General features: G+C 40.6%; 1 protein-coding gene across 2 annotated transcripts in view; it reads left to right on the forward strand.

Annotated features, from left to right (window-relative positions):
* RTN1 (reticulon 1) overlaps positions 1–26,933 on the forward strand; it is a 257,808-nt gene that overhangs the window by 221,154 nt on the left and 9,721 nt on the right. For both annotated transcript variants that reach the window (XM_040226343.1, XM_040226345.1), the window contains 3 exons: positions 21,924–22,131; positions 24,660–24,798; positions 26,222–26,291. In XM_040226343.1, the coding sequence (XP_040082277.1) occupies positions 21,924–22,131; positions 24,660–24,798; positions 26,222–26,291 (417 nt within the window). The remainder of the gene's footprint in view (positions 1–21,923; positions 22,132–24,659; positions 24,799–26,221; positions 26,292–26,933) is intronic.

Genomic DNA, 26,933 nt, shown 5'->3' on the forward strand with positions numbered 1-26,933 from the left:
CAGTGCATTTAATTTGTGCCTAAAGATTGAAATCTAGTAGAACCGTTAACTGAGTGGGTTCTAGTGCATCCTTTTAAGAGGGACACACCCATTTTAGGGTTATTATTTGTGGTCACACAAAGGAAACTGGAAATGCAGAATAGCTCTCAAAATCCTGAAAATATTATGGCGTAGACACATATTAGGATGATTCAGTTTGAAATATTTCGGGTTTTTTGTCTGTCATTGGGGTAACTTGTAACTACTGTTCATTAATAATGGGTATATCTGGAACAAATGGAGGGAAATTAAAAAACAGTGCCAGTTGCTCTCTGATATAACAGATTTATTTTGAAACAGTCCATATTAGCACTGGGTGTGGCCACCCTCTAGCCTCGCTTGGATTGCTTTTCAGCCATTTTTATTCAGCCTCATACTTCACACATCTCCATCTCGCCTTTGTTACATTAAGATTCTCTCTTTCACCTTGCTCAGTTTGAGATTACTAGGAGAAAGGGAGACTTTGCAAGAATGAATTATGTGTTGTAAACTTGGGTGTTTGTTATATGAAGTGTCTTTTAATGTTTAACAAATGGTTCTGAAGAAGGTGCGTTTGACTTAACCTGCAGGGTTGCAGCATCCCTCAGGGGACCAAGAATACTCTGGAGCAGAAACTGATTTTTTTTAAAAAGGCACCTTTCTCTTGTCATATTGTATCACAAAAAGAATGGGATGTCTTAATACCCCATAGAGTTTTTCTTTGGTAAATTTTTTAAGCAAAGAAAAAGTAAACATGAACCTCAGAATTAAGAGCATATTTTCTCTGCCTCTTATTTGTTAGTTGGGTGGCAGAGACATAAAATGCAACAGTCTAGTTCAAATTATTTGGATCTATTGGAAATACAACTGTCAAAAGTGAATAAATGGACCTAATAAATTTAAAAGCCAGGAAATAAATGTATGGCCATCCAGGGGCATCATTTTAGAGAATGATGATAACTACATGACCTGGCATATGTCTTATACAGAAGACAGCTGTGAAAATTCTTGGTAACATTTCATTCTTGCTACATGTTTAGACTCATCCAGTTTATTCCAAATACACACTCAATGGATAACTATGGCTTGATAGAATACCAAGTTTAGTTGGATATAAAGTTGGTTTTTAAGATTATTCTTACGGATTTCCTCTATTCTTACCAAAAGTAGGTAGCAGAAGTGTCAAATTTTCTAATATGTGTAAGATCTAAGACACTGTTTCATCATAATCCTATGTGTTTGCCTCTGTTGACATTTTCACTGGGGGGTTAAAAATATGGACATTTATAATCAGAAAACAACACAAAATGCTTTAATTTGTCCATTAAAGACTGTCATTTTCATTTGCAGTGTACAGCTGTTTATGAAGATTAATGCAGGATCGTTGAGGGTCTTTTATACTCTGTGACCTTTGGTAATCTTCAGTACCATTGATTTCCTTTTGTCAGATAGAACAAAGCCATTATCCTGAAAATTGACTGATAACTGGGTGGGTGGGTTTATAGGCATAAAGGAGAAATTATAAGTAAATTATTCCTGTTTCTCCCCACTAGGAGAACTTTCATCTAAATTAAAATCTACAATAAGATTCTTGTTTAGTATTTTAAGTATATCTTTTAGTTCTCTAATTATAAAAAAAATGCTGTTCTTAACACCGGCTGCATATTAATATCACCTGGGAAGCTTTAAAAAACACAAAGGATGCCTGTACCCCACCCCTAAAGGTTCCGATTCCATTAAGCCAAGCATCAGTATTTTTCAAAAGCTCTCAAATGAGTTTAACACATAATCGGGGTTGAAACCACTCAGGTGCAATAATTCTTAGCCTAATCCATAGCCCAGCAGAGCAAGGTCTAGTATACAAATGATGAAATGGGTATGATACAAGAGCAGCTGTGAATGTAGTTAAAAGAAGTCAGTATAACATTGGGGATAATGTCCTCCAGAAATAGTGAGAAGTGAAGGTTTTGCTTGGAAAAGGGAATAAAGGGAGCCCCCAGGCTTCCTCCATATTATTAAACAATTCCACAAAGAAATTGTAGTTCCTTAGGTATGTCAGAAAGACTCTACTGAAACTAATATAATGTGTCCTAAAAACTATAGTATACATGCAAAAGGAAGCTTATGTTTATTTTATTAATATATATGATTTTAGCTGTAGACAAGAATGTTTAAAGAGAGACTAAAGTCCACATTATACTACATTACACAGATTCTGCTTCCATTAAGAAAATGATACTCATACCCAATTTGTTGATAAACCAAAGCCCAATCTGCTCAGTGAAGATGAAATAAGAAAATAACCTAATAAAACTTGGCAATATACCTGGGATTCTTCAGATTACTAGTTATTACTGTTAAATATTAACATTTACTGGGCACTTTTACTACTTTACTTGTATCATTGCAGTTAATCTTCATGAATCCTATGATGTGTGAGTTTTATTATTATCCCATTTTAGAAGTGATGAACTGAGGCTTCTTGCCAACGCACACAGCTGGTAATGCCAGAGGCCAGATTCAAGCCGAGGCTGTCTGACTCCAAAGCCCTTTGATTCTTCTACTCTACCATCTGCCTCCAAAGTAGATGGCTTCTTCCTGAATGGCTTTTCTAAAAATGTTAAGAATTATCTAGGTAGTAGGGGGGTGTTAAAAACCCCTCCCGTTTACATACCTTTCATTTTGCCAAACGTCTTCTCATTTGAGCTTTTCAGTTTACTCTTGAACTACATGAGGCTCAAAGAGGTTATGTGACTTGCCCAAAGTTTTTCATTAAGTGGCAAGTGGGGTAGTGAAAAGGTGACTGTAGCCGAAAATCCTGAACTCTTCCCATCTCACATACTGCCTCTTTCACTAATGCTGAGTTTCAGAAACTGAACTCTCCTTTACCCCTTCCAAGATATTTTCACACAGCTTATCTCTTTAAAGACAAAGCAATATTGAGCAGTTGATTTTGCTCAATTTACACCATTGTTGTCATTATCATCATCATGAGCTCATCATTAAAAATTCTCCATCATTATTATCCATGTGTTGGTCATTGTCCTAAACTCTTGTTACAGATCTTAATCCCATATCTTTCTGAGATTATTGTTTTACTCTCACTTCCCTGGTGGCTCAAACAGTAAAGAATCTGCCTGCAATGCAGGAAACCCGGGTTTGATCCCTGGGTCGGGAAGATCCTCTGGAGAAAGGAATGGCTACCCACTCCAGTATTCTTGCCTGGAGAATTCCATGGACAAAAGAGCCTGGCAGGCTACAGTCCGTGGGGTCTCAAAGAGTCGGACACAACTGAGCAACTAACACAATAACATTTTATAGAGGAGGAAATGGGATTTTAAGATTGAGATGGCTAGTAATTTGTCCTAGGACTTAATGAGTCCCAAATGCAGAGCAGTCTGCTCTTTGACCACTCTACTATACTACCTGAATCCAACTGATACTGTGGCGGGGGACCACTCATTCATATCATTTCACTTGTACTCTAAAGATTGCCTTTTTTTGTTTCCCAAGTATCACTGCTTTTGACAGTTTCATGGGCAGGACACTTGGCAATGTGGGAAGTTGAGACTAATAGCTCCCACTTACTGTAGGTGGCAGCATTTTGTACTTACTGATCTCCCTAAAATATTGTAAAATATTGAAGGGTGAAATACCTTCCAGAGAATATAATCTCACATATTTCTCATTTTGTTAGACAATAAAGTATTTTGAAAACTATATGCTGACCTTTAGTTCTCTGTGAAAACAGTGTTGAGTGTAGTCTGTTCTCAAGGGTGCTAGTTCAGAATGACCACGCCTCCCCAAATACAGAAAAAATGTCTGTTTTAGCCATAGGAATTGAATTGTATGCTTGTATTTTGAAAATGGCATTTAATAAAGCCAATTTTACATATAGATATAAAGATAGACCAGTCCCATCATTCAGCATTTTACTTAGGTTCGGTATTATTAGAACACTTGTGCAAACCTTACAGCATAAATAATTTCATCTACAAACTCCCTCTCTCAGATTCTAAAGAGATCTAATGGGAAAACTTTCTTAGCTGATGATCTAGGGATTTGTTTTTAATGAAAAAAAACTCATTATACAGATAATATACCAAACATAGGTAGTTATTACTTCACTGAAAAATAAAATTCTCCTTTTTCACAATGTATTATCATTTTCAAGAGAATTTTTTAAAGGAATATTTCAAAATTTGGGGAGAAAATAGTGGCTTTTTTGGTTTTCTAAAAATAATACATGTGCATTATGAAAATTTCCATTTCAACAAAGAGAGTTTCAAATGAAAGCCACAAATCACCCAAAGTCCTTCCATCTAGAGTTGATTAATGTTAATATTTGTTGAATATCTTCCAATATCTATATACCATATAAAATGAATCTAGAGGTAGAGAACAAAAGCAGTTTTTATTAAACAAGATTGTACATATCTTAAAAAGAATCTGAAATAATTTAATGGAAGAAACCAACATGAAAGAATTGCTCAACTTCAAATACGTGTTTCTTTGTGTTATGAGCTATTCCTTACTAAAATTAAGAAAAAAACTATGATAAGCATCAATGGCGTAGACTCATTTTTTAATTACATGTTTTGGCTTTAGACTGTATAGATGGACTCTGCAGTGATTTTTTTTTTAAAAGGAAGATCCACCCTGGGTAAGAAAGGTTGACAAAAATTCCAGTCTAAATCTACATCTTTAAATCTATGGTTTTTCTCATATTTCCATGAATTAATATTTCTTTCATTAAAAAATAATAATATTCCTGATACTTCATCACTAAAGCATTATGATTAGTATACATCAATAGGGGTTGTGGATGAAATCTTCTGTCATCATCAGCAGGCCCTTCCTTCATTTTTAAAAAGTTTCTCTCCTTGCCTCCTTCCCTCCTACTATTTTCTTATAGTATTTGAAATGATGTTCTTTACTCAGTTCTTTTTCATCTTTAGAAAAATTAATACATTCAGGAACAGAAATCTGTGAAGTAATTGACCTATTTTAAGTTCACTTAAAATAGAATTCTAAAATCCACAGAAAGCTAATTAAATTTGCATCACCACTAAATTTCCCATCCTTCTCAACCTGTTCTCTAAGTTGTGTGCATACTTGACCATGTGTTAATATTTACATTTGTCACTTTTCCAGTTCCATGACTACCTTATAATTAAGCTCACAATTTGAAAACTAAGAACTTGACATTAATAATTTTAAAAAACCCATCTTCTGCCTATATTATGGATAATAACAATACCTATATTAAAACATGACATTGTATTGTATTCTAACTTCATAGAATATATTTCAAATAAAATAAGATTGTTAGGAGTTTTAGAACATAGAAGTATAGAGTTCTATTTCCCCCAAATGTTTGAGCTATGAAGTTAAATCTGAGCAATTATCTTATTGTTTCACAAGAGAAAATCCTCAAGTTCTTCCTTATTTCTTATATTGACAAAGGCAGAAAATAATTCAAGCCTTACTTACAGGTTCTTTGACCAAACTGGTGTTTAATGTTTAGAATGTATTACATGCATGTTTAGTTGCTCAGTCGTATCCAGCTCTGCTTCCCTGTGGACTGTAGGCTGCTAGGGTACTCTGCCCATGGAATTTCCAGGTAAGAATACTGGAATGAGTTACCATTTCCCCCTCCAGGAGACCTTCCCAACCCAGGGACTGAACCCGGGTCCCTGCATGTCCTATGCAGGCAGGTGGATTCTTTACCACTGAGCCACCTGGGAAGCCCCAGAACTTATTACAGTTAGACCCATTTCACAGTGGGCATAGTTCAAGTGTAGTCATATCTTAAGTTCGGCCTTCAGAATCATTTCACCAAACTGCAGACCAAATCTAGTGGTAATGGGGGTCAGGAATGCATAATGTTTTATTGAATAGAACAAAAGTACAGTGAGAGATTATTCCTTTCCCTTGTCATATCTTTTCAGTTCAAGAAGTATTTTAGCCATTATAGTCTTTGTCAAGTTTTTAAAATATATTCTTTTTTTTTAAAAAAGAACCAACAGCAGTCTTCCTCCATGGTTCTCTTCTATTCTGATACAATGATGGATTTTAATAAAGGTATGGCTCAGACTAAAGATTTTGTGACTAATTATGACTGATGACAAACCAACCAATGAACCGTTTTGTATTTTGATCAAGTCAGAAAGCTTATTAAAGAAAGAAAAAGCACACAAAGACATTCATTATTCAATCTCCTGAAAATTTTTCTGTGTGCCTCCCTCTACTACCATGTCCCCAAGGCCTATCTTTCTCTCCACGTGACCATAAATCTTCCTTTCATCCCAAATGAGCCCATTAGCTGGAGGTTTAGCAGGAGGGGCTGACCCCCTCATCTTAAATACTGGCCCTACTGTTTCATTTCCTGGACAGGCCTACTCTACCAGGGTGACAGTGGCCTGAGCAGCACTGTGTTAACTTTACAGCGTGGAATGCGACCCTCGTGGCTAGAACTCGCAAACAGGAGCCACATTCAGCCGCTAAGTCCAGGAAAATGGTAAATCTTACGTGAACATCAGAGTAGTTTACATTATCAGTCTAATCTGAAGGGTAGTTGTTAGAAGAATGTGTTTGCTTTTGTGTCGCATAGAAGAAAAGTCCCAGAGATTGTTGCTAGCTGTGCCTTTGGCAGTAAAATCCTTCACTTCCCATTGTTCTGCCAAAGCTGATTAGAGTATATCACCTGTGTGGGTTAAATGCTGTGCTCTTTTACTGTCTGTATGGAGCACCAGGCTTAATGTATCCTTCCTTTCAAAACATCCACTGAATTACTTAACTGTCTACGGATAATGTTGGCATTTTTCTCCTGACAGTCATTTTGACTGCATTTAAAAGATGTGAAGGAAGAACCTAGAAAATGAAATCACTGCAGGAATCTTATCTGCAAAAATCTTTTAGCAATTTCCCCTCTGAATGCAGGGCTCCTGTATTACCTTTTTAAATTTTACCTTATGTAGAAGACTGTTTCATGGCAAATGGAACTCACAGACTAGTTGACCAGACAGTGTCATCTTTGAGGCTCTCTGTGTATGTTTAAAGTATTTTCTTACATCTATTTCCATTATGTTTCTCTAGTTTAATGGCAAAATTAGGGAATAAAGTAGGAAAAGTTATTAATGTTTCTTCTTGTTAACAAAAATCAGAGTAATGGGCTTTTTAAAAGATATTTTTATTTTTATCATTAGGTTTTTTTGGGTCACTCCATATGGCCTTCAGGATCTTAGTTCCCCAACAAAGGTTCAAACATCATGCCCGCTGCAGTGGATGTGTGGAGTCCCAACCACAGGACCACCAAGGAAGTCCCATAATCGCTGCTTTAGACACTGAGTTGTAAAGAACTGAGATTTTTTTTAGCCTTGTAATCCTTTCCACAAGGTGGTCAATTATTGGAAGCTTGCTAAAAAGTAAATATAAAAGTCAGGTGAAAGTGAAAGTTAGTCGCATAGTTGTATCCAACTCTGTGATCCAGTAGACTGTAGCCTGCCCAGCTCCTCTGTCAGTGGGATTCTCCAGGCAAGAGTACTGGAGTGGGTTGCGATTGCCTTCTCGAGGGGATCTTCCTGACCCAGGGATCGAACCTGGGTCTCCTGCATTGCAGGCAGATTCTTTACCAACTGAGCCACTATATCATTTTTCAACAGTTCTTTTCTTGAAATGCTGATGTCATTTGTGAACAGGAATCTCACACATTTTCTGACCTTGCCTTTTAAAAAGTAGCACTAACTTGTTACATAGCAAGTGGTGCAGTGCTACCTGAAATCTTTTCTAGACCAAGATGAAATATAAATAAATACATTTAAGAATATGGTGCAATAATGCAGATAATTGTGCACAATTTATTGCCATTTATATTATCTACATTTTGCCTTATAAATAGAATATGAATAGCTGCACCACCGTCTTTTCAGTTCATACATTTTTAATATACTTTCTGAATACTGGCATCACTATTAGATCATTTAATTTTACATTTAAATGTTTTACATTTAAAATAAGGTGCCAGTCCAAAAAACTGCCGCAAAAAGGCTTTCTCCCTAGAAATTCGACATTGAATTTTATTTCCATTTAGCTATTCATTCAAACCTTGGATCACTTCTGTTTTTTTGTTCTTTTCTTGCCCAGATTATGGAAATAAGGGTAGCACTGATTTCAGCATTTGAGATTAGGATTCTTCAAATCCTCCAGTACACCCCTGACTGAATTAGTTCTAAGTCAGCTTCAGGCAGGCTGCAGTGTGAGCTCCCACCTGTGGTTTGGGGACCAAGATGAATTCACTGAGCCCTGTCTGTTTATTAGATTGATAGAAGGCACTGATCTCCCATTTCATTTCATTGCTCCTTGGTATTTAGCAAAGTGATTTTTATAATTGGCAAAGCAGTACAATAATTTACCTGTCTTAGTGAATGTACACTTAGCTATTTAAACTCTCATCTAGCCTTCTTGTATTAGGAGGATATTGAAGGAAGAGACAAGCTATTTATTACGGTATCCAAAGGCTACGTGTGATCATTTGCTGCAATTACAGAGATGCTTATTTTTTTCTTACTTGGACTCTAAGGAAACTTTATTCAAATACTGATTTTTCTGGACCAGGTACTATAAAGCTTCCTACACAAGTTTGCATAACTCTAAGCAAAATTAAAATGTGAAAAATTGGCATTTGTACAGCAACTTTGGAACATAAAAATTCTCTTCTGTGATCACACTTCATCACTTCCTACCCTTCCCACTGAATCCTCAGAACTTCAGGCTATTTGCTGGCTTTCCCGACACACACAGCCCTTGTTGCTCTCCCAGCCCAGAAGTTCCCAAAGATCTTCACTGCTCGTCATTCCCAGCCTGAGCCCAAGGTGGTTCATTTCACTTCTGTCCTCTTGGATCTTTGACTCCTCCAGCCATGCCCCTGTGCCAGCTCACAAATCTGGTCCAGCCCCATCATCCACAGATCAGAGTGCTCAGCCTCTAACCCTGTTGACTGGATCCACAGAGATCCTTGACTCTAACCAAACCCTCTTACTTCCTGGAAGTTCTTTATTAATTTGTTTTTGAGTCCTTACTGTATTTTTCTAGGTCAGTTCTGTCCGATAGAAATATAATGTGAGCCACACATGTTATTAAAATTTTTCTAGTAGTCACATTAAAAAGCAAAAAGGAACAGGAAAAATCAATTTTGATAATACACTGTATTTACCCTGGCATACCTAGAATATAAACTTTTCAACAACAAAAGATCACTATAAAAATGATTAATGAGATATTTTTTATGTCTTTTTTTATACTGTCTGAAATCTGACATGTACTTTACACTTGCAATGTACTTTAATTGAGACTAGCCACATAAAGTATTCAGTAACTACTATGGCTCATCACTGCTGTATTGAACAGTGCAGGTCTGGACCTCTCCCAATCTCTTTAAGCCCTGCTTCTGTCCTCCTCAGTCTCAAGAGGACCTCAGGACTCATTTTCCAGAGAAGAGCTGAGTAAATCCACCGTGAGCCACTTGATGATGCTCTCTCTCCTCCTCAGTATATCTGTAGCCACGCCCGTCCTTTAACGAAATGTCCCTCCATCTCTATCCAGCCTTTCATGCTTCTTCCTTCTTTGAGAAGAAAATGCAGTGACAGAGTCCATCCTTTCCCTGCCTTTTCTTTCACTTTGCTCGAACAAATATCTCCTCGTTCCAGGATCTCATCTCTCCCCTTTCCGCTAACATTCCCAAGTTTACTTACCCTTGAAATTTGCTTATTGCTGCTCCCTGAACTACCATTCTCTTTACCATCTTCTCTACCACTTTGAACTTCCCTCCACTGACTCAACCCTTTGTGACAGAGCTTCCATCCTCACTCTGTGCCAGTTATGGGTGACTTCCTAGGCTCCAAAACCAGGGGTCCTTTCTCATTTCCTTCATTGCACTTATAACATCCCACACTGTAGCCTACCCCTTTCTTCTGGAAGTTTCCTTCTTCTCGACTGCCATAACCAACACTCTTGAGGGACCCTTTCTAATACCTAGACAGGACTTCTTTTTTTTTTTTTTTTAATTTATTTAAGTGGAGGCTAATTGCTTTACAATATTGAGGTGGCTCTTGCCATACACTGACATGAATCAGCCATGTGTGCACGTGTTCCCCATCCTGAACCCCCCTCCCACCGCCCTCCCCATCCCATCCCTCAAGGTCGTCCCAGTGCACCAGCCCTGAGCACCCTAGACAGGACTTCTTTCACAGCTTTATTCAATCCTTTGAGTAAAGAATGAATTATAGGTCATCGTCTATTGTACCCCTTATTCTCTCCTTTCTTGGAGGCTTCCTCTACTCTCATGGCTTGAATCATCATTTCCACTCAGAATACATCCAAATGTAAATATTCAGCCTTCTTATCTAAGAAGGACTTTCCTGGGGGCTCAGACGGCAAAGCATCTGCCTACAATGCAGGAGAACCAGGTTCAAGCACTGGGTCAGGGAGATCCCCTGGAGAAGAACATGGCAACCCATTCCAGTACTCTTGCCTGGAAAATCCCATGGCTGGAGGAGCCTGGCAGACTACAGTCCATGGAGTCGCAAAGAGTTGGACACGACTGAGCAACTTCACTTTCTTTCTTCTTTCTTATCTAAATGTCAGCCCAGCACTTCCACTTGTCTGCTCTGCATATCCATCTGAATATCACATGGATATTAATGTCCATTTTAGCTCAGGGCTACTGTGACAAACTTATAAAAAGAAATCATTTTATTTCCAAGCCTCTAAAAAATTACTGTGTTGTATGTGATTGTCAGCATCATCTCATTTGTGATCCCTGTCCCATCTCTGCCCCAGGCTGTGTCAAAATGCCCTGCTTGATGTCATTACAGCGGAACCTGGAGATATGAAGACAAGTGTCAGCTTTTTGCCAAACCAGTTTCCCCTAAGATTTCCTATTTTTGTCACTGATACTAATCATTCTATCACCCAGCTTTGAAATGTTGCTTTCCCCCTTAATTAGTTCTTCCTCCTTTCTCCCACAGCTAATCAGTCACCATTCTTGTCAACTAATCCTTCATAATATTTCCCTTTATTCACCCCATCTCCTTAACAAACTGTTCACCATGTTCCAAACCATCCCCCATCCTCTTTCATCAATCCCAGTACTGTCCCTCTCTTGAACTCGGCTTTTGCCACTGCTGACAACACAGGATATATTGGCACTGAGGCAGCATTTTTAAAAAAATGTTCAGTCTTCCCAGCTAGATCTTAAGTTCCTTAAAAGCAGGAACAGAATGTTATGGTCTCTTCATGCCTGTGCTTACTAAATAACAGATGGGAGTAACTGTATACTGTTGACAATGACTTTATTTCCCTTAAAGAGAAAAATCACTATAAATATCTAGTGCTGGAAGCAGATTTAAATATAATCAAGTGGTCTCAAATTAATTTAGCATACTTTGGGGGACAGTTAACTTCCAACCACATAACAGAACAGAGGCAACTGTTCTGAGAAACACATCAAACTTAGGGTTTGATCTTGCTTCTCCTATTAACTAGTTAGTACGTGGTTGTTGTTTAGTTACTAAGTCGTGTCCTCTTCTTTGTGATTCAGTGGTCTGTAATCTGCCAGGTCCCTCTGTCCATGGGATTTCCCAGGCGAGAATACTGCAGTGGGTTGCTATTTCCTGTTGTGCCCAGAGTCCGAGTCCCCAAAACTGAGAGAATAAGATGTCCACAGCAATGCAAAAGCATAAAGGGGTTTATTACAAGCTCGAGCCCGGGCCTAGGTTTCATCCAGCACAGTGGAATCTGACAAAGGCCCTGAGCTCTGAATCACATATACTTTTATACAGACGGTTCTTTGTTTCTGTAACAGCATAGCTGATTGGTTAAACCATACGCGCGCGGGGGACTTTTAAACCTCGCATCCCTATCTGGATTGGCTCGGGTCTGGCGCAGGCCAGGGCTATGGGGATTTTTTCTGATTGGTCGAGCTACACTGCCTGCGGGAGTTCCCAGAGCCTCAGCTTTTCTCCGGCCTAGCCTCCCCCTGAGTCTGTCCCGTTTGGTCCTAACATTCCCCCCTGTCTTTTTATCCTTGAGAGGAATCTTCCTCTCTATTCTGAGGCACTGCCTGCTATTGTTGCCTCAGTGCCATTACCTGAACGGTATTGACATGGTCTTTTACAAAGGCAACAAGCTTAGTTATTATGCATGGACCAAAAGTAAGTATTAATAGCAGCACTATTAGAGGGCCCATCAGGGTGGAAATTAGCGTTATTAACCACAGGGACTATTGGAACCAGGACTCAAATTAATCTTGAGACAATTTTTTTTTTTTTTTTAAACACAGCACATAGGCTCCCTGAGAGACTTCATACTCAAGATATTTTTTGGGAATTGGGGCGGAGGTCTCTTTCTTCTGTAATTTCTTTTTGCTGTGCATGGGCGTAGGCCTGCCTAGCAGAGCAGAAGTCTCTCTACCTGATCTAAGTTGGGGTTTTTACATCTGAAACCAGCTTTTACCCTTATAGTTGCAGCAATTTAGTTGGCCCCTCTCAGAGATGAAATAGACAAGGGCCAAACATGAAACCTAACAGGATGGTCATCTCTGGTCCCCGGAAACAGAAGGCAACATTTGGGGTGAGGGTTACAGGGTTTGTGACCCCTTCTGATGGGTTGGTGGTGAGGCAACAGAGCAGTGCTCCAAGAATCCTGTGTTTAGTCTGAAGTTACCATCTTTTACCTGGGTCGGGGCTCAAAGACATGGTTATGCATATTTCTTTGAGTAGGAACCAGGACTCTGTCTGGAGGCTGTACCAACCTTTGATAGTTTTTGTTTTTGTATCCCCTCCCTTCCCTGATTAGCAATTGTTTGAATCTATGCTTTGGAATTCAGGGAAGGCCAAGGAGGCTGAACAAAGTTTATATCCTACAGATAAGAAATGGAGAACACAGAGCAGATCTGTATTCCAGAACCCCACAGAGTCCCGCTCAGTTTTAATTTTAGGGAACTAGGCAACAATGACTATGATAACTTTCTGTCAAAATGGGGCATAGGACTGCCCCAGCTTGGAGTATAGGCACTGAATCGGAAGTATTCTGAGTTTCAAGTTGTAGATCTGAGTCTTGTATGATTAAAATCCTAATCTCATTTCTTTTAATAGCCAAAGCAGATTTTACCATTAATGACGTCTGTGTTTTTCTAGATATGAGAAGATGCAAGAATTGGGACTCATAAAATCTTTTTCTGAAAAAAATTTAACTATCTGATGGCCTGTTTTGCCAGTTTTTCGCAGAGCACAGAGTGCCTCATTTCTGATTTTTACCCTGAACTCCTTTCAGGGGCGTTGAAAGTCAGCAGTTGCAGCGGCCATGATTTAATCTTTATAGATGCAGATGGCGAGTGTCAGTCTTCAGTTGGCAGAGCCCTTTTTGCTCATAAACTTGACCACGATTATGAGAGGGGCACTGCATGACCATTTTATCCCACGGTGTTGAGAGTGTCCATTTTCAGGTAAACAGGCCACTCAATGTGCTGTTACTGGACTAGGCCATGAAACAGTATCTAAAATTCTCTGGACCACCTGTCTTACTAGCTTTTTGGTCCAGGAAAATATTCCTTTTTGTTGCTTCTTGCCATATCTAGAGTTACACTGTTACCATCATCGATCTCATATGGGACTATATATTATTATTAGAGGCCTCACACACACATTTGACAGTGTAAGAAACAGCAATTTTGTAAAACAGGGGAAATACAAATAACATAGCCAGCAGTATTAGTAAAGTCACAAGTAAGACTTATGTTAAGAACTTCCATTAGATGTAGCCCAGTATATCTTCAGGTCATCTGACTTAGTCTGCCCTGTAGAATCTTTATCTTCCAGGGAAATTACATGTTGGCACCATCTATAAGGCACATAGCCCAGTTTTTTTAGTGTTATTAGACTGATTATCTTTAGTATGATTTAATTTTTTTTTTAAAGTAAATTTTCTCAGGGCCAACCAGTTAAAGTCTGGTAATAGAGAAATTTACCAAGGTAACCCAGAACTAGACATGGGTAATTGGTCACAAACCCAACAATTGGATTGATTTTTAAAACTAGCATAGGATCAGGCCTATGATAGAAAAGCATTTGACTTATATGCAAAGGTCTAAGAAGTCAAGAAAACATAAAATTACGTCTTTTTCCAGTCCTGGTTGCAGGTCATGAGGCATCTGATCTTCATCCAAAGATAGATTATTGAGATAAGCTTCAGAAACAAACTTAGGGTGTTCTTTAAGAATTTAATTAAATTTTACATTAACATCACATAACAGCAAAGAACTATCTAAGAGATGAGTCTTACTAGATGCAGACCTCCATTAACAAACTGGTATTTAACATTTTGAAATATCTTTTTCTCCTTAAAGTTACCCTTATTTTTATTAAATATAACCAAATTAAGGCTAGTTTGTTAGCGAAATAAGTCTGTTCTCCCTGATTTTGGTCTGATGATTTTTATAACCATAATTGATTATAGGCTTTTATTTTGCTGAAACATTTATAGAGTCTCAGACTGAACTTTTAAAATAAAACAGGGCTGGGAAACTCACACCAAAGGCTTACCACAGATTTTGCCTAACAAATCTAGGTGAATTTTTCCCTTTTTAAGGTCTCAAAAATTTTTTTGAGACTTTTGTATCTGTGAGATAACCTTCCTAACTCATTTGATAAACTTACTTGAAACCTAAGAACTTCCAATTTTTAGAGGAGTCAGAAAATATAATTGTTTTGTTTATAACATTTAATTTTACCAAAGTATTGTCATAATTAGTTTGAGAGGAAGATTTTCTCTACTTTCTGAAAACATACGATTTAAACCCATGATGTTCCAGATAGAAACCATAAAAGTTATAAGCATATTCACTGGTTCATTTAGTCTCTTTGCTAATTTTTGTGAAGTCATCAGGTTTTCTATTAAAATACCAGGACATATCAGAATGTTAAAAACTCCATAATTTTTAGGATAACTGTATTAGTAACTTTACCTTACATTATAATATGAGCAGATTTATTACTCATTTGATAATCTTTTTATGTAATTTAACCAACCAAATAAACACAGTTTAATATCTCTCTTTGGGATGCTTCAGGGGCCCTCTGAAGCACCCCAAGGTTAGCTAGAAGCCAAAAGTGCTTCATAGAATGATTTAGGAAGTTTTGTCAACAAATATCAGAAAGCTTTTGAGCACTCAGTCAGATGGGACTATAGGTCACTGTGAAACAACAGCTATTCACTCAGCCAAAGTAACAATATGGGATTTCAGAGGCAAATACAGAACAGACCATTTAAGAGGCAAATGAACTTAGATCTATTGTCAAATGCAGTTTAACATCTGAAGAAAGTGTGTCTTTTTAACAAAGAGAAAAGCCAAATTCAAGTTTTTGCGCCAGCTTATTTTTAGTCATTAACAGTCCCAAATTTCTTTAGCTTTTTTTGTAAGAGGAAACTAATGTTTAGTAATAAATGTTTTAAAATTTTACTCTATTTGGAAGTGAGCTAGCTAGTCAGTGAACTTCTATCACTTAGTTTAGCACAACCCAATTTAAGTTACCCCAATTTGGACAGACTATTTTAGACAGACATTTTTAAAGCATAATTATTCTTAATAGAGTTTATCTAAAAGCTCATATCTCATTTATATATATATATATATTTTTTTTTTTTCCAGTGTCAGGAGTTAGAGATGGTCTAGATAAGTGTTTTTAAGAGCCCTGGTCTCAAGGCACAGTGAAAGACAATAAAGTTCTAACAAATGGCGGCAGGTCTAAACCACATGGTGGCCAGACAAAGCAAAATGGCCATCAAAAATCACTACACAGAGCACAGAGTTAAAACACACATATATAAACCCGGCAGTCCTCATCAAAGTGAAAGTGAAGTCGCTCAGTCATATCATACTGTTTGTGACCTGCGGACTGTAGCCCACCAAGCCTTTCCATAACATCAAAGATTTTAAGGGAGGAAAGGAAGCCAGGTTGAAAGAAGAAGGGGGAGGAGGCGGGAGAGGGGGCAAAAAGGGGTGGCCTTACAGACGTCTCCTGCCACCTACAGATACCCAGGCCTTACGCGACTTTTCCCTGGGCTTTCAGAGAAGGGAGGACTGGAACTCGGCCCTACCAGAAATCAGAACCAGAATTTGAGTTCTCTGCCAAGAGGAAGTGATAAGTCTCCAATCCTCAACTCAGGCTGAGGGCCCTTCGACCAGATTTTTGCGTCTAGGACCAGGGAACTAGAAAAAAAAGAGAAGGATAGGAAGGGTTAAGGAGAGGAGACAGAGAGGGAAGGGGAGGGAGATCAATAAAGTCTCTTGTTTCTTACCGGTCGGGGCACTCTGGCCAGTTGTCCGCGTCAGGAAGAGACCAGGGACAAAAGGGTCCCAGTTGCGGCCGCTGGGTCTGGTCCATTGGCAGGCAAGCTGGCCCCTGAGTACCCGGAGTGGTCAGGATGTCAGTCTCGGTGAAGAAGAATCCCACCAGAGTCCCCATTTGTTGCAGGAAGAGGGACCCCTTCCAGGGCCCGAAACTGGGCTCTTGCCTAACACTCGGAAATGAATTGTCCGAGGAGACATATGTGCTGACAAAGCAAGAGATTTTATTGGGAAAGGGCACCCGGGTGGAGAGCAGCAGGGTAAGGAAACCCAGGAGAACTGCTCTGCCGCGTGGCTCGCAATGTACAGGCGGTGTCTCCTTTAAACCTTTCCCGAACTCTTCCGGTTGGTGGAGGCTTAAAACAACTCATGCAAATAGTTACTATGGTGCCTGGCCAGGGTGGGGCGGTTTCAATCAGTGTGCTTCTCCTAACAATTTCCCTTATAAGATGGGGTATATAGCGGCGCCGTTGGTTCAGGCTCCTTGAGATTCTTGGGGTTTTTTTTCTTACATGTGTCGCCAACACCTGAGGGGTAGAAAATCCCTGTTGAGGCAAAAAGGTTTTACCCAAGGAGGGGGGGCTTGGTCAGGGTGTCCGATCCGCGGTCGGAAGACGATATCTCGGACTTGGTGTACAGTTCCCAAGTCAAAGGTGCCTTCTGAGGGCCAGCCTACATGGAAGGTCAGCCATTCTGTGCTGCAAAAAAGTTATTAGTTTGTTCTTCTTCACCAGCACCGATAGATCCTGTGCTCTAGACTTAAAATCAGAAAAATGGTCAGTCATAAGGGACAACGGAGTGGAAGTCTCTTGCCCCATGATTACAGGATAGAACACAGGAGACAAAACGAACACACAGAGAGCAGTGACAACGCCGGCACACACAAAGATGCGACAAACAGAGGAGAGACAAACCTCGGCCGAGAGCAGTACTAGGTCTTCCTGGGCCCCCTGAACCCTCCTATCCCTCTAGGTTATCTTACCAACAAGGCGTTCACAGAGCCAGCCGCCTTCCCAGCACGATGCCGGGCCTCGGCCTTACGCTGGCTAAGACGACTAATTTGCCCCTGATTAAGCCTGACAAGAGCTCTCTTCTCACCAGAGCCAGCTGCCTTCCAGCGCGTAAGCTGGGCCTCGGTCTTACACTGGCTAACCAGACTTAACACCGGTGTTCAGATAGCTTTCCTCCAAGTGAGGAAACCCCTTCTACCGGGAGAGTGCTATTCTTCCCAGTTAAAGGGATCCCGGACGAGCCCCCAAATGTTGTGCCCAGAGTCCGAGTCCCCAAAACTGAGAGAATAAGATGTCCACAGCAATGCAAAAGCATAAAGGGGTTTATTACAAGCTCGAGCCCGGGCCTAGGTTTCATCCAGCACAGTGGAATCTGACAAAGGCCCTGAGCTCTGAATCACATATACTTTTATACAGACGGTTCTTTGTTTCTGTAACAGCATAGCTGATTGGTTAAACCATACGCGCGCGGGGGACTTTTAAACCTCGCATCCCTATCTGGATTGGCTCGGGTCTGGCGCAGGCCGGGGCTATGGGGATTTTTTCTGATTGGTCGAGCTACACTGCCTGCGGGAGTTCCCAGAGCCTCAGCTTTTCTCCGGCCTAGCCTCCCCCTGAGTCTGTCCCGTTTGGTCCTAACATTTCCTTCCCCAGGGGATCTTCCCCACTCAGGGATTGAACCTGAGTCTCCTGTACCAGCAGGCAGACTCTACTGCCGAGACACCAGGGAAGCCCCAACTAGTCAGTATATGAGTTTCTTTAGTTCCCTCACCTATTCTACGCCTGTTTAATGGAGTTTATCGTGAGGTTTAAATGAAGTAATATGTGAAAGTGCTTTGAATATTTCAGAATCTGTGTAAATAGAGAATCATGTCATAAAGTACCCAGAATCAACTTCCCACGGATGTTTTAAGAGAAACTTTTGTTAACCTCCCAGTTAGAAACCTCCAGCAATTTTAAAAGTTGGTTGAAGGACCTGTTGTGTAATTACCCTACACCAAACTAATGTTACTTCATGCCAAGTCACTTCAGTAGTGTCCGACTCTGCGACCCTATGGACTGTAGCCTGCTGGGCTCCTCTGTCCATGGGATTCTCCAAGCAAGAATACTGAAATGGGTTGCCATTTATTCCTCCAGGGATCTTCCCCACTCAGGGATCAAACCGGGTCTCTTATGTCTCCTGCACTGGCCCGCGGATTCTTTATCCGTAGCGCCACCTGGGAAGCCCAGTTACTTAGTTAACAGTTGGTGTTCTCTGCCACGGCTGCTTCTAGTAGTCCCTACCTGGTGCCTGCCATTCTCAGGCTGTTTGAACAGGGGTCCAGAGAGTCGGAAGGCTTTTCTAGAGGCCACCATCATTTTTAGCAGGTGTTATGCAGTTCATTAAGTGGAAATTCACTTGAAAAAGCAAATTCTATCTCCTCTTTGCCCGAAAACTACCTGCAGGGTCCCCAGTGCCCCTTCACATCACCTCAGGGGGGGGGCGAGCCCACCACCCCTAGCACTGTGTGCTCCCGTAGCACAGATCATGCTGTCTTATAATGTGTTTGCCTCTAAATCTGTCTGCCATGGAAATCGGTGGGCATCGTAAAACAGAAGATTACCATTTATTTATTTACATGTAAGTTTTCTTTTTTTAAACAGTTTATTTATTTTGATACCCCTGTACCTATCACAAAGCATGGCACTTAGTTCTTGCTCAATAAATACTGAATAAAAACAAATGTGGAAGCGGTAACACTGCTGGTAATGGTGATGTGTTAGTCTCCTTTTTGGTCTCCTTCCCCTTTCCTGAACTTAGCATGTAAACAATAGGAGCTCCTAGCTCCCTGGGGGCTAGACTTAGACTCCTAGGCTTATCTCAGCCACTCAAACTGGGGGAGCTGGGCTTCTTTGGAGATTTCCTTCTTCTCCCATTTTTGTCATCCACCCTCAGGGGCGCAGGGGTTTCCTGTGTCATATCTTCAAAAAGATCCTTCTTCTCTGCCCAAAAAGGATTATAATTTCGGTGCTCTGTTCTCAACAGCTGTTCTGAAATGTAAATCATTCAGTGAACTCATTCAGGTTTTTTGTTAATGACATATCCCCTTCTAGGTCTTTGCATTAAAAAAAAATAAAGACAACAAATACTTTGAAGATTAAAAGGATTACTCCAAATAAATGAATTTCTAATAGTGAAATGTCAGTGTGACTGGGGCTGGGGATTGGGGCTGGGGAAAGAGAGAGAGACTTTGGAGCAGCAGTGCTTCCACTTTGTCCAAGAAACTGATCTGTAGAGCTGGCACCACTCAAAATGGGGGGGGGGAATCTTTGTTTCACCCCAAAACATGCTCGTGATCTTCTCTCCTTCCTACACTGCAGAAGTGTTCTAGGAGGAAGGGAACATATTTTTTTCCCTAACAATATGGCTGAATATTGTAATCTTTGTGAGTTAATGTCATTGGTAGACCAAGCAGTGATGAGTGGGGGATAGATAGGGGTGAGTGACAGATCAGTTCAGGAGTAAATTCTCTCTCCAGCTTCAGGCTACTGGAGTGTCCTCAGCCTGTTATAAAAGATCCCCCCTCCCACTTTAAGCCCTTGATCTGATGTACTCTCCATCCAGCCTGAGTTAGTCTGGTGCAAGGGTTGACACTTTGCAACATTCCTTGTATCCTCTCCACAGCGTGGGGTTGTCACTAGGCTGTGTGACCTTTCCAGTACTGTCTCTCAGCTAGCTATGTACCAGAGTATGATGGGAGCAGTTCCCTGCTTTCTTCAATCTAGTCACCTTCGTTTTCCGTTGAGCTGATGACTAGTGCCTTAAACCTGGTGCCTCCACTTACGCTGCAAATGAAACTGGTAGTGTAAGCAATGGCCACTTTCATTTCGTTGTAGGGTGGGAATTTCATGTCTTATTTTCTTTTTCTGAGAATTTGTGTAATATTCTATAAAAACTATTTTTGTGTGTGTGTGACAACATGGATAGACCTTGAGGGCCTTATGCTAAAAGAGATAAGTCACACAGAGACAAGCACTGTAGGATCCCACTTACATGTGGAATCTGAAGAAGCTGAATTCATAGAAACAGAATAGAATGGTGGTTACTGGAGTCAGGGGGAAGGGGAATTAGGGAGATGTTGATCAAAGGGTATAAACCTGCAACTAGTAGATAAAGGAGTCTGATGGATCTAATGCACAACAAAGTAAATATAGTCAACAATACTGCATTACATAATTCAAAGATGCTGGGTCTTACATGTTCTTACCAGAAAAAAAGAAATAACTAGGTGATGTGACAGAGGTGTTAACTGATGCTATGTCATTGTTGTTCAGTTGCTCAGTCGTGACTCTTTGCTACCTCATGGACTGTGGCACGCCAGGCTTCCCTACCCTTCACTATCTCTCAGAGTTTGCTCAAACTCATGTTCATTGAGTCAATGATGCCATCCAACCATCTCATCCTCTGTTGTCCCCTTCTCCTCCTGCCTTCAGTTGCTATACTGCAATATATAAATATATCCCATCAGTATGTTGTACACCTTAAACTCACAAAATGTTATGTCAATTGTATCTCCCCCAAAAAAGAAACCATATGTTACTTGCCTAATTGGAGGACAAATTTGCATACATTCTTGAGCAAGTCTTCTATGCTTTTTTCATAATCTAGTGACTGAAATATTCAAAATATTTCCATTTTGCATCATATTTGAAGCACCATGGCTTTATTCTTTTGAATTAATTTTTTGTTTCTAAGTTGAAAGAGAGAAATAACTGAATGATAGGTACAATGTAGATTTTAAAATTTATATTCCAGGTTTTTAAGTCACAAGAATCTAAGTGAACAAATCATACGAAACAAAACCGTTTGACCCAAATGTCAGCTCCGGGGATTCTTGAGATAGCTACTAACTACTAATGTTTAGTTTTACTCATTTTAGAGGTAGACCATATCTCTATTCAGAAGCCTTTGGCATTGCCTGGAGTCTCCCAGACCAGCTGACAGGCTTCTGAGGCTCCACTTCTGTTTTCATTCTTAGTGCCTCCTCTCATCAGCAGGAACATGTCTATGACTGACATGCTCGTCTCCGGGCCACTATTGAGACATTGAGTTGTAAGCAGGGCATCAAGATGCATGCCATCAATGCCATCCAAAGAAAGAGAACAGATACTTCAGAGTGCTCTGAATTTTCAGTCTTGTTTCAGAGGCACATAACTGATGCCCACAGTTGTAACCCACTGAGATTTGCTCATGGAGATACTGTCACTGGAGGTTCAACAGCCTTTTCTTATCTGTGAATTTACTAACTGACCTCAGGGATGGAAAGATGCTTCCAAAGCCAAACAGGAGGATGGGAAGTGCTCTAGGAGTGGTGCTCTGTGTGCTCACCTGTGTTTAGGAATCCAGGACAACCTGTAGCGCCCGCGGCTTTGTGGAACGAGCCGGCAGCTCCCTGAAGGCGCTGCTGCTGTTGGGTGCTCTGTGTGAATGTACGTGTCTCCTCCCACAGCTATTGACCTGCTATACTGGAGGGACATCAAGCAGACGGGGATAGTGTTTGGGAGCTTCCTGCTGCTGCTCTTCTCCCTGACACAGTTCAGCGTTGTGAGCGTCGTGGCCTACCTGGCCCTCGCTGCGCTCTCAGCCACCATCAGTTTCCGCATCTACAAGTCTGTTTTACAAGCTGTGCAGAAAACCGACGAGGGTCACCCTTTCAAGTGAGTGCCCAACCCGACCAGCCCTTGCCCCACCTCTCACGTGGCTCTTTCCTCGGCCTCTATTTCACCGCCTGTGCACTTTGGGTCCTGCTTCTTTTGACCTTTAACAGGCCTCTTAGAGTCTCCTTTAACGCTGTCTTTTAATATCAAATATTTCTGTTAAATTTCTAAAGCAGACTCGTCCCTAGTCTAATGCTTACTGCTTTATTGAGCTTTTTAAAACTTTAATCACTTCTAATTAAATGTTAAATATTTATCTTCAATATACCTTTCTATAATTTATATAATATAAATCCTTGTGGGCGAATTTATGAAATGTGAAAACATTTAATTTATATTTGATATTATTTTTGTATTTAATTACTTCTCATAGTAATCATAATTCACTTATATGCAAACAGTGTTTTATGATTTAAAGTGTTTCAACAATTATTCTCCCAACTCTGTGATGAAGGCAGAACATTGTAATCCCTTTTCACAGATGGAAAAACAGAGGTTCTAAAAAGTAAAGTAAACCTTGCTCAAAGTAAATAGCACAGAACCAGGACCAAAGTGTTCAGATTTTTATTTCTGTGCTCTTTTCAGAAGTTTAATGTCAAAGGGCCAAGTTCTGTGGGATGTAAAGTTCATCCCTCAGAATCTGTATAGTATTATGTACTCACAATTGAATAGTATTATGTACCCTCTTCTGTATTTTAATACAGGGGAAATCTGACTCGAATGAGCACTGAGGAGGAGGATTTCTTTAAGGCAGTGTATTAAGTGGATATATGAAATGTGGCAGAGGGAGATATTAGCACTGCCAGCTGCATGCTCCCCAACTCCACCCCAGTTTACTCGAGATTCTAGCTTGTAAGCCCTGGGCATTTTAGCACTGACCGTCAGAGTCATACCCTCACCTGCTGCAGGCCCCGCTGCAGCTGTCCTCACCTCCTATAACCGAGGGATATTTCTGCATCCTGGAGATATAGATACTGCTGCATAATGGCTTCTGAGCCAACCTCAGTGATTCCCTGGGGATGCCTCTGAATCCTCCCTGGCTCAGCCTCATCAGCCAGCTGAATCAAGGTCTCAGGGCACCAGGCTCTTAAAAGAAGGAAAAGATGCCAGGGCCGTGCTGACAAAAGGCAAAATGCCGTGTTTCACACGTCACTTTCTAGCCTCGGGTTCCTGTGCTCATTGTCAAACACAGTTACAGTCTGATCATCCTCACCCTTGGGATGTATTTGGCCTTCTTCTAATGCAGAGTTAATGGGTCTCTGAGCTATAACTTGGTTGCCTTCCCAAAGGTGGGAAGAATAGAAAAGTGGAGTGTCATCTTACCGGGGTGAATACTATGCCTACTTCAGTGACCCTCGCCTGTGACCAGTATCCACACCTTTAGAGTCCTGTCCTGCTCCAGCCTCTACCCTAAGCCGTACAAGAGAGGTTGGCTTCTCCCACGTTCTTGGATCCAGGACTGTCAAGTTACACTGGGGATTTACCTCTCACTTGACTTATTTCTTCTGTAACTACCCAGTTGTAGGACCAAGAGTCAAACTGTTATTAGCTCAACTACTTTATCTTCCATTAGGAGACACATTTAAAACCTAAACGTTCCTTTGGCTTAATTGTTTCTATCAATAAAAGGAATATCTAACTCAGAGTACATTTTGAATCAAAACATATCAGCTAGACAAATCCGCTTTTCTGATTATTTTTCTAAAAAGCCAAACATAAAAATTCTCAATCCTCAGAGTTAGGTGAGCACTGTTAGAACTCTAGAAGTAGACAACATGGCAGAGAGAAGGAAGGAGAAAGAGAGGATAGGTCTCGTTGGTGGCCGGGGCGGGGGGGCGGGGGCGGGTGGGGAGCATGGTGGGTATGGTCAAAGCAGGAGGATCAATCGATTTTTATAGATTTGTAGAGCCTGGTTTATCTACCCAAGAGTTCAAATTAACCCTTTGAACAAATGGAAAATGCAGTTATTAAAAATACCACTCTTACTAGAACCAGTGAGCATTTTAATATGTCCCAGGTCACTTGTGTTTTCAGAGCTCTCTAGAATAAAACCTAAAAGTACTTTCCAGAATCTAAATATGAAATCTTAGAGATTTGATGAGAAATAATAATTGGCAGCTAAGATTTTGAGATCTCTCAATTATTTAAAAAGACAATTCATCTTCATGCAGCCGAGAAGAAATAAGAACTTTTCACAATTGCCCAGTGAGCTAGATATACCGAGAATTCAGCAAGTGAACTAATTTGGGACTGACTTTTCTCTGCTCCTAGCCTCTGAATTATCAGCTCACACTATCGTGTTGCCTATGAGAGACAGAAGCAGCCACATTACCCCACTGAGTGCCGTGACTCCTGTGTTCCCCAGTGTACTAACTGTGGGTGTGGGTGTGGGTGTGTTGCCCTGCAGCCTTCTGACTGGTGTAAATCCTTCAGGATGACCTGAATGTGGTCCTCAGGGTTGGAGAAGGGAAACAGCTGTTTCAAGATTCCCTCTGATGGAGTCCTCTGTGGGGATGCTCTGTTGACAGGGCCTACTTGGAGCTTGAGATCACCCTGTCTCAGGAGCAGATTCAGAAGTACACAGACTGCCTGCAATTCTACGTGAACAACACACTCAAAGAACTGAGGAGGCTCTTCCTTGTCCAGGACCTGGTGGATTCCTTAAAAGTATGAGTGCTTAAGCCATTTCATTTGACAGTCTTGATTTTTGTTTTCCCTAAAGGTACACATAATGTTATAAACTTCCACATGATGGAGAATAAAATAAGTGCGAATTATATTCTAGGGAATGTCCAGCTGTACAGTACCAGGGAGCTCATCCAGTCTAATGTCATCGTTTTACAGATGCTGAAACTATGGTTCAAAGAGGTTAAGACACTTGCCTGAGGTTGCCCAGTGAGTCACTGACAGAGCTGAGATCAAATCCAGGTTACATAGCTTCTAGTTTTGTACTACTTACAGTACCCCAGGCTACTTCTTGTTCCCATTTTCAATTCCTCAATTTCCTAAAATTATTTTAAAAATAAACATCTAGTTTAGGGAATGTGAAAAATACACATGCTTTTTCTTAGAAAGAAACACTGTACTCTGCTAATAATAAGACCTATGGGCTGTGAGAATGAGCCCCTGAAGTGTAGAGGAGGGGTACCTGGGTGTTATTCCTGGTTCCATCATTGAACTCACTGGGCTTCTTGGAACAAACTGCTAGGACCACCACATGGCTTATAGGGAAAACCAAAGTCAATCAGTCATACTCAACAGGGCCATAAGCAGAAGGGTGGGAACCCAGGCAAGGATTCTGCCAGTTCTCCATTCTCCCAGGGCACCGGGAGGGATCTGTACCTTGGGCTGCTCCTTAATGAGGAAGAAAGAGCAGAAGGAAAGTGAGTGATGAGTCCTTGATGCTCAAGGTGCTTTACTGGAATAACATCTTGGCAAATATTAACTTAAAAAAGAGAGCAGGGAGATTAAAATTACTTAACCTTAGCGGTGTTAAGGTAACGTGTCTACTTAAATGTGTAATGTGAAAACTGTGGGCTAGAATAGGGATCAGCAAACCTTATCTATTATATAAAGGGCCACGTGATAAATATTTTAGGCTTTGTGGGCTACAGTCTTTGTTGTAGCTACTCAACTTTGTCACTATAGTAGAAGAGCAGCCGAAGACAATATATAAATGAATAACTGTGGCTGTGTGCTAACATTGTTTATGAATACTGAGCACTGAATTTTGTATCATTTTCACGTTATACAAAATGTTATTTTTGTTTTAACTTTATTCGACCGTGCAAAATTCATTCTTCACTTGTGGGCCTATACGAAAACAGGTCGAGGCCAGTTTGCTGACCCCTGCCCTAGTTTATTATTTCACTGAGTCCCTCAGATCTTACAAGGAGATCCACAGGGTTCTGAGACAAGTAAAGACTGGATCCTCTTTCAGTAATTCTATGACAAGCTTTAACTGCTCTTATACTTCCTGTTGAAACCATGATGTCCTTTGCCTCAAATTTTAATCTAAACAAATCAATGAAATGAGACTCTTTTCTGTCATAATGGGTTTAGAAGCTCTGAACATCATGTCATTTGTTAGTTTGCAGTCCTGATGTGGCTCCTGACTTATGTTGGCGCTCTCTTCAATGGCCTGACTCTGCTGCTCATGGGTAAGGACAGACAAGTGTGTTCTGCCTCCCCTCACATACTCCGTGTGAGCATCTCCCTAGGCTGTGAGCTTGCTTAGATGGGTTCCTAGCAACAAATTCCAGATTTTCTGAGTGCAGAGCATTTCCCTGACCATCATAGTTCAATTAAAGAGCACAATATATCAATATATTACACAGTAAAAATGAATTTCTTAAAGTTTTTTCTTTTTCTTCAACCATAACTGGTTTTATCTGGCTTCAAATATATATCTGCTTCAATGGTGTTATGTATAGCAGATCATTTTTATCTTAGGAGGTCATTCTCTCATTCCAGAATTAATGACTTAATATTTGTGAAGGTCTCAGCATTTTTTGGTTTTCCTTATGAACTAGCCCTGCAATCCTTTAGCTAGAATGCTGGCTACTGCAAATAATGTCATTATATCACATAAAGTGAAAGTGAAGTCACTCAGTCGTGTCCGACTCTTTGCGACCCCGTGGACGTAACCCACCAGGCTCCTCTGTCCATGGGATTCTCCAGGCAAGAATACTGGAGTGGGTTGCCATTGCCTTCTCCAGGGGATCTTCCCAACCCAGGGATCGAACCCAGGTCTCCTGTATTGCAGGCAGACGCTTTAACCTCTGAGCCACCAGGGAAGCATT

The sequence above is a fragment of the Oryx dammah genome, unplaced genomic scaffold (genome assembly GCF_014754425.2).
Source record: "Oryx dammah isolate SB20612 unplaced genomic scaffold, SCBI_Odam_1.1 HiC_scaffold_26, whole genome shotgun sequence".
Taxonomy (NCBI): Eukaryota; Metazoa; Chordata; class Mammalia; order Artiodactyla; family Bovidae; genus Oryx; species Oryx dammah.